This window comes from Teleopsis dalmanni, chromosome 1, assembly GCF_002237135.1.
Source record: "Teleopsis dalmanni isolate 2A chromosome 1, ASM223713v2, whole genome shotgun sequence".
Lineage (NCBI taxonomy): Eukaryota > Metazoa > Arthropoda > Insecta > Diptera > Diopsidae > Teleopsis > Teleopsis dalmanni.
The window spans coordinates 134,246,227-134,255,329 of NC_051846.1; the positions used below are offsets into that span (position 1 = coordinate 134,246,227).

Here is a 9,103-nt window from a genome sequence, read left to right on the forward strand (position 1 = left end):
TAACACATGGGGTAAAACACCAGCCGAACTATTACATGGTCGTAAGGTACGAACATTATTAAGCCAAGTTCGAGAATTTCATCAACCTTATGATACCAAAAATAATTCTAATGCACAAATTCAACCGAATCAGTCAGTTTTTTTTAGAAATTATTCAAGAGGGGAAAAATGGCTGAAAGGAACTATTAGTCGTCCACTTGGAAAATTATTGTATATAGTAAAGACAGATGCTGGGTATGTGAAACGTCATTCCAATCAACTAAGAGCCTACAACGGAACAAATCAAAGCAATGAGGCAATAGAAACTGATGCAATTCCTATATTATTCGCGCCAAAAGCTACAAATGACCAGCCACCATCAATCATGCAACATCAACCGCAGAAGCTATGTGAACAGCAACAACAGGAGCAACAGGAACAACCACACGAACAACAACATCAACCATCAAGCAGTAATATCGACATTCGTTGTAGTAGTCGTTCACGTCAAGAAGTGCATCGCAATGCTGCTCCATATTTTAGAAATACCTATCGCAAACGTAATTGATATTTAATGTCTTAAAGATAAAAAGAACTGAGTATAAGAATTTGAGAATTTGACGAGTTTCCAGACGAAACGCGTAAGTGGGAACCAACTAGGACGGCTTCTAGCATTGAACTACTTGAACTACGCGTTTATTTAAAGTTCGCGATTCAAATCATATTTTAACTTTTTGCGAAAAAGAAAAGAAATTTAAAAGTGTAATACGTAAAATTTCGAATATTAACTTTTTACAAAAAGGGAAAGAAATTTAAAAGTGTAATATATAAAATTTCATATATTAACTTTTTCGAAAAAGGAAGTGAAAGTGTAACACCTTTAACTTCACGTATGAACTTTTGGCGAAAACATCCAAACGTATAAGTGCAGGGACGCCAACCGTTCCGTGAGTAGGGGCCTGACAACTCTAAAAGGGATTTTAACGGATCATCCACAACAATGTAGATGCTGATCTTCGTCCTGTAAGTCAAACTTATAATATATATATTTGATATATACGTATGAAAATATATTAAATATATATTAAAATATTATAAGAAATATATTAAAGAAAGTTCTGAAATTAGTAAATATATACTAATATTTTTGATTTTGCAAATTTATTGAAGAAAATATTTTTTTTAAAAAAAAATTAATATAAAACTATTAGACATAGTGTTGTTTAAATTTATTATTAAGCCAATGGTGGCTATTATGAAATGTCTACCGATAGACAATAGACATTTGTCTACCGAGTCGATTGATAGGCAAATTTGGTATTATGAAACTTGATAGACAAACATTTGCACTATTGTGAATGATGTAAGGGTTTTAGAGCGCCCAGTTTTAATTGAACTTATTTTTTTAATTTTGTTCGCTAAGAATTGAATTGAAATTCTTTATAAAATAAATATAAAATTAAAAAAAATGTCCACAGTAGATATTTGATATTCGTCTTCATCGGAAGACGATGAAAATACAAATCTTCGTCTATACAGACGCAGAATTCGATATGCAGCAAATCCACTGGAATATGATACACAAACGTAAATTCAAATGTGATAAATGTATAATTGTGATTAATATATTTGTTTTCATTTAAAAGATTTATTGCTAACTATCGCTTGAGCAAGGAAGCGTTTCTGGAAGTGTTGCACGAAATTGATGGCCACTTGCTAAGCGGTACAAGCGATTTTAAAAGTAAATAAGTTGGCTGCTTTATTAAGATTTATTGCGCAAGGTTCTAATCAGTTAGGAATAGGTAACGAGGGCATTGTTGGAATGGCGCAGTCAACACTGTCCGTAATAATTAATGAAGTATTGAATGCATTGGAGAGCACAATTTGTCCTAAGTATGTTTTATTTATAAATACAGGAGCAGAAACTTGTGCGACAAAGCTTTATTTTTATGAAAAATGTGGTATTCCGGGCATCATTGGCGCTATTGATGGTACACATATAAAAATTGTATCATTAAAAAAACACACAACATCTATATTTCTGCAGAAAAGGATATCACAGCATAAATGCTATGATTGTAAGTATATATGAGTTAATGTTCGAACACATGCCAAATTAATTTAAATCGTACTGCAAGGTATGTGACCACAAAAGAAAGATAAGATATGTAAGTGCAAAATATCCAGGATCTTCTCACGATTCTTTAGTTTTCAATATGTCAAATCTCAAAGCGCATTTGGAAACTGAATATCAAAACGGAATGCAGAATACTTGGTTGCTAGGTAAATTTTAAGTAAAATATTAAAACAAATTATTAATTGAATTAATTTTTCAGGAGACTTAGGGTATCCCTTGAAACCATATCTTTTGACACCATACCGGAACCCTGCAGATAGCTCTGCAGAACAACAATTTAATAAGAAGCATGTCCTAGGAAGAGAGATCATAGAACGATGTATTGGCACCTTTAAAAATCGTTTCAGATGCTTAATTGGAGCTAGATGTCTGCATTATACACCAGAAAAAGCAACAAAAATAATACATGTGTGTGCAGCATTACACAACATTTGTATTAAATACGATTTGTCCGAGCCTACACCACCAGATGTATATCAAGATAACGATGATAATGAGCCGGAAGATGATCTATTGGAAATTTTGAATGACGACTCGCCATTGGGCGCAAATCCGCATTTGTTAAGGGACAAAATTGCACGTTCAATTATGCATTAAAAAATTGAAATTTAATTACATCTCCTCTAAAAGTATAAAATCCTTGTAAAAGCCTTGTTGCAAATACCTTTCGCAATATCTGGATATTTCTCCATATTTGCAACAAGTTTTGCTATTTGCTTTTTATTACTTATTGATTTTGCCCTACAACAAACCTTTTTCATTTTATTATCAGGCATGCTCTGAATTTCGACTTCATTTCAAATCGAAATTCAATTTGAAACGGAATGAACCCGTTTTGGGTGTTCCAGAAATCGAATATTTTCATGCGTTTTCAAAATGAACTCAAAATGAATAAAATGAATTTAAACAGCTGTTTGTTGACTATTTTAACAAGTTGTGAAATATATTTTTGCCGTTTTGAAAAATATTCAAAGTTCTTAAGTGAAATTTTTAAATTTTAATAAGTAAAATAAAAAAAAAACAGTTTTTATAAAATGTTCGGAATGCTAGCATTGGTGGCAGCTGAAAATAATAGTCACACAAATGAAAAAATAAAAAGACGGATTTTAAGAGATTACAGCAATCCGTTAGATTTGAATGAGTCGACGTAAGTGGCTAATTCATACTGGATGAAACAACGAAAAATAACGAATACTTTTAGCTTTATAAATTATTACAGGGTGAACAAAGATGTTTTTTGCATGCTGGTAAAAGTCGTAACACCGCACGTTAAGTTATCATCCATACCAAGCTCTATTCAGTTGGCCTGCACATTGCGTTTTTTAGCGGAAGGGGGCTATCAAATATCAAAATTATTATTTTCTTTATTTACATAACTTGAAACTGATTTAATTCAAAAAAAATGTAATTATACTTACATGTTATTTTCACTACTTTTAATTTCACAACTATTTCGATAAGTGTTTTTAATCACATGTTTTTATGCGGATTCGGTTTTCATTTGTGAAATCGCAAATGAATCGATAAAAGCAGAGCACCAAAATGTGAATTTAAATTGAAATCGAATTTTTTTATGCGGATTCGAATTCTAGAGCATGCCTGTATTTCTTAATTTTATATAAAAACTTACATTATTCGTCGAAAAATATATTTAAAGTATAATAAAGATCCTTGTATTACAGTGAAGTTAACTACAAAATGTTAGAATAAGCAAACATAAGCAAATAAGATAAAAAACAAAAATGTAACAACCGTTACTCTCAATATATAATACACTACATTTGAAAACAGATATATAAAATGATATATTATATAATATTAAATCTAAATGAATTATTACTAACTATTAAATTAGTAATATTTAAGTTATATTAAATTTATATGTTAAATTGACTGTATAAAGCGTTTTAACAGCATTTATTTTATACGATAGACAAACTTCTACTGCTCAAATGCAGTAGAGAAATTTGTCTACCGCTGATAGAAAAACTTCTATCGGTTTGCAATTCATAATACCAAAATTTGATTTTGTCTATCAGCAGTAGAACTTTTTCTACAGTCTATCAGAGATAGACAATTCATAATAGGCGCTAATATTAAACATTTTGCTACTTTTACTTTTGTTCAAATACCTTTAAAAAAGAGAAAAATTAACCAAGAATAATTAAATCTACTAACTCTGCGAGAAGTTACTCTGTTGTGAGATATTTTTTAAAATGGAACAGATTCAAGATGCCATTACTCAATTAACAGGAGCTGTCAATGTAGTAATGCGTAGGGTGTGTGAAAACCGGTTCGGCCAAATATAAAAGATTATTTAAAATTGGCCTTGTAATTGAGTATCGTGTTACAAAACTGTAAGAGCGAACTACAGCTGAAGCCAACAATTCTGAAGACCACAACGTGATCATGGAATGCGCTGACACTACGGAACGTATCCAGCGAAAATGCAATTTCTGAAGCTTACACAGAAGGAAAAAGTAGTTAACAAGCAGTCGCGCACATAACACGGTGAATGTATGTAGGCATTACCGCTTAACTACTCGACCGCGGAAACAAGAAGGAAAATCAAATGGAGTTTTGAATGCAGATAAATTTTAAGAAATATATAAATAACCGTATAATTTAAATATTACACATAAAATAAAATATATGCGAAAATGCATTTATCTGTAAAAGTGAGATGTGTATAAGTGATTCAATATGTCGAGAGAGTGCTAATTTTGTATCGAATGAAATCGATTGTGAGAATTCATTCTGGAATTTAAGAAGAGTTTGAATTGTCTCAACTTGTGCACCAATGTAAACTAATGCAAATAAAATTGTTCAGTAAACACAAAGGCAAGTTCCATACTCAAAGTTAGTCTCAAACAATTCTTGGTTAAGCATGAAGTGAATTGAGTGTGCTCCAGCTCCAGTGTTTAGTGCAGCCATCAGTAGCAGAATTTCATACTCCACCACAGAACCGACTTGTGAAACCCAAGCATCTTGCGACGTGCAGCCATCAGCAGCAGAATCTCATACTCCACAACAGAAACGACTTGAAAACCCACATATACTGCGACGCGCAGCCATTGGCAGCAGAATTCAACAACCAATTCAACATTAAATAATAAACAAAATTGTCCACCCTCCTTAACCATATTGTATTTTTATTCAACCACTGTAGGACCACGACATCAATGCTCAAATTGAGCAAATACGAGTAATGAACAATAGAATTAATCAGCTAGAAACTGGGGTCAGTCATCCATCACACAGCGGTGAAATTCATACAGCTCCTTTGACAGAAGCAGAGTTAGTAGAAATAAGAAAACTCCCAGACTGTATTAGGGACTTACAAGTTTTCGAGGGAAATTCTGTACAATATATTTCTTGGATTCACTGTGTTGAATCCATTTTAAAAGATTATACACTAGAAAAAGGTAAACCTATATATCGTGCTATATAACAGCACATTAGACAAAAAATTAGGGGACCGGCGGATACAGCCTTACCATTATATAACATTTTCGACGAGGACTGGAGAAAGATTAAAACATGTCTTTCTCTTCATTATGCAGACAAGCGTGATATGACGACATTAGAACATGAATTAAATGCTTTGGTACAGAGAACTTGAAGCTTAGATTAATTCTATGCTAGGGTTAATCATCAATTATCGTTGATAATAAATAAAATCAAAGCGCAGGACTATTCACAGGAAACTGTAAACGCTCTTATAAGTAGTTATAGGAATAGGGCGTTAGACGTATTTATAAGGGGATTAAATGGTGAACTCTCTCTCGAGAATTTTAATGATTCAGAGACCGCAAAATTTGCCAGAGTCTTACGCCTCCTGCATTGAGTTTCAAAATCTAAATTTTAGGAACTTTGCTATTCATAAAACAGTGGCAAACAACTTTGTTACGGTTCCTCTAAATTAATTTAACACTAGGTATTCGCAAAGGAATTTGAATGCGAATGAGAAAAATCAAATATATAATTCCAGGAATAAAGTGGAACAAAAACAGGCTTCAAATCTCTTACCCCTACCACGTCCAACTAATCTGAAACCACCAGTGCCTAAGGGCATTGATCCTTCTTTGCATTCTCACCGGATCAACTATATGAATAGGGCAAACACGACACCAGTGGTTAGGTAATCTAATACTTCATCTACTATACCAAAGAAACAACAAAGATTGTTTAATATTGAGACGGAAGACGAGTATGTCGAAGACCTAGAAGACTGCAAGAAAGTAAATTTTATGACAGCAGCTTCTCTAGCATACCTTACCTAGAACTCCGCATTAGAAATGGGGAAATTCTAAAATTTTTGATAGATACTGGACCTAACAAAAATTTCATTTGCAAAAAAATTGCAACAAATGCCAAGAAGTTGAATAATCCTTTTAAAATTCAATCCGCTGCAGGACAGGCACTTATTACAGGCACAAAAGTTTACGTGTCATGAATATTATTGACTTTTATGTTCTCCCTGAGTTAAAACCATTCGACGGAATATCGATAGGAAAAACAACAATCTGAGTATATTTGGGAACGTTGAAATCAAGCTAAAGGTGAGGTTGTCAACACAGGTGAATAAAGTTCAAACCATTGTAAATCAAAGTTCGGACGTGCAAGAAATCGTTGACAAATTTTCTGATTTGTTTGGATCAGTTTCTGAAAGTGGGATAGTTGATACTAATGTTCGAGCTGAAATTAAAACAACAACAGAAGAACCAATTTATACCAAATCATATCCACACCCAACGAATCTTCGAGCTGAAGTAAAAAAGCAAAAAGCGGATTTGTTAAAGAACGGTATAATTCGGCCTTCTAAAAGCCCATACAATTCTCCTTTATGGATAGTGCCAAAAAAAAGTAGGCCCTTCCGGGGAGAAAAAAAATAGAATCGTTATCGACTTTAAATGCTTAAATGTTGTAACTGTATCTAATACATACCCAATTCCGGATTAACAATATATTAGCTAGCTTAGGAGAGTGCAAATACTTTACCACACTCACCTTAACTTCAGGATTTCATCAGATTCGAATCAAAGCTTAAAGTTTTGTGAATGAGAACGCAAGACATACTACGACGTACAGTTACAGGAAGAAGTGCAATTAGTAAAAAATTTATTACAACAATTTAATGAACTTTTTTTCAAAGAAGGGGATAAACTTTCCTGTATCCATGAAATACGGCACGAAATAATAACAACAACCGACCGAACAACCGACGAAATTGAAATTCGAAAGCAGATAAAAGAAATGCTAGAACACAATATATTTAAAGAAAGCAATTCTGCTTATAATAGTCCCTTGTGGGTAGTTCCTAAAAAAGTTGACAGGCCCGATTCCCAAAAATGGCGAATTGTTGTTGATTACCGAAGACTAAATGAAGTTACGGTTAGCAACAAATTCCCAATTCCTAATATTGATGGAATTATGGACAAACTTGGTAAGGCTCAATATTATTCTTCTATTGATCTTGCCAAAGGCTTCCATCAAATTTTGATGGATGAAAATGACAGGAAAAAAACCGCATTTTCTACTCCACTAGGCCATTTTGAATTCTTGCGAATGCCTTTTGGACTTAAAAATGCTCCATCGACGTTTCAACGGCTTATGAATTCTGTACTTCGAGATTACATAAACAGAATTTGTGTCGTCTATTTCGACGATATATTAATATTTAGTACCTCATTGACGGAACATATAGAAAATATAAAAAAAAATATTTCAAAAATTAAAGATCCGGTTGGAAAAATGTAGTTTCCTAAAAAAAGAAACCGATTTTTTAGGTCATTTGCTTACACCTGAAGGTATTAAGCCAAATACAGCTAAAGTTGAGGTAATACACAACCTAAGGTTGCCCACAACCCAGAAACAAATTAAATCTTTATTGGGTATTACTGGTTTCTACAGGAAATTTATTAAAGATTACTCCAAAATTGCTAAATAATCACGAGAAAAATTATTCTACTATCCAGAAAGAACTATTGGCGATAGTATGTGGAGTAAAATACTTTAGACCCTATATTTTTGGAAGGGAGTTTGATCTACAAACAGATCACCAACCACTAAAGTGGTTGCAAGCCAAAAATTCTGGTAAGGATATTAACCCTAGGTTGCAAAGATGGTTAGTGCAATTAGGAGAATACGATGCGAGAATAGACTATATAGCAGGGAAAGAAAATAAAATAGCCGATTTTCTAATTGCGACGAGATCAATCTATTAGAATCCGACAATTTCAATATTAACTTAGATGATTTGCTAAAAATCAAAAATTTAAATGCTAGAGAACAATCAGACCAAATTTCAATGGAAGTTCAAACCAATTATTCTCAAGAAAATATATCAATTATTAGAACTAATGGTATTGACAACTCAAATGAAGGTGAGACTATTCATTCTCAGCCAGAAAATTTCAACGATCACTTTACAATTCTTGACACTGTCGTAAATCGCTTTAGTAAACAAATTATACTAGATGAAAATAAGGAAACTGAAGCAGTAAATGTTTTCAAAAACAAGCGTATTTTTAGATAAGGAAGATATTTCCTCCGGAAACGTTACCAATGTAATAAGAAGACACTTTGATAGAGGAAAAATAGCAATATTTTCTAAACTCAATAATTATTATTAAAACAAATTACAGCAAACTCTATTAAGTTCCTTTTCAAATACAAAAAGTATATCTTTCGTAAAGTGCAGCTATTTTGCATCAGACTTAGAAGAAGAAACATAACTCAAAAAACAAATATCATTATTTCACAAACTTAAAGTCGGACATTCAGGAGTTATACCGACATATGAGGGAATAAAACACAAAATCTGTCATCCGCAACTAAAAATAAAAATACATGAAATAATTAACAATTGCGATATATGCAATGGTGGGAAGTATGATCGCAATCAATAAAATTGTTCATGTAGATACTTATGTCAATAGTAAGGAATCATTTGTAGTGTTTATAGAAGTTAACATTCCCTGCACA

The 9,103-nt window shown here is 32.6% G+C and overlaps 1 protein-coding gene across 1 annotated transcript; it reads left to right on the top strand.

The window, feature by feature from the left end:
- Positions 1-2,195: 2,195 nt before the first annotated feature.
- LOC119666225 (putative nuclease HARBI1) lies at positions 2,196-2,713 on the top strand. The gene is made up of 2 exons (XM_038075508.1): positions 2,196-2,262; positions 2,316-2,713. Exons 1-2 carry the CDS (start codon positions 2,196-2,198, stop codon positions 2,711-2,713), a joined length of 465 nt encoding a protein of 154 aa, XP_037931436.1.
- The last annotated feature ends 6,390 nt before the right edge of the window (positions 2,714-9,103 follow it).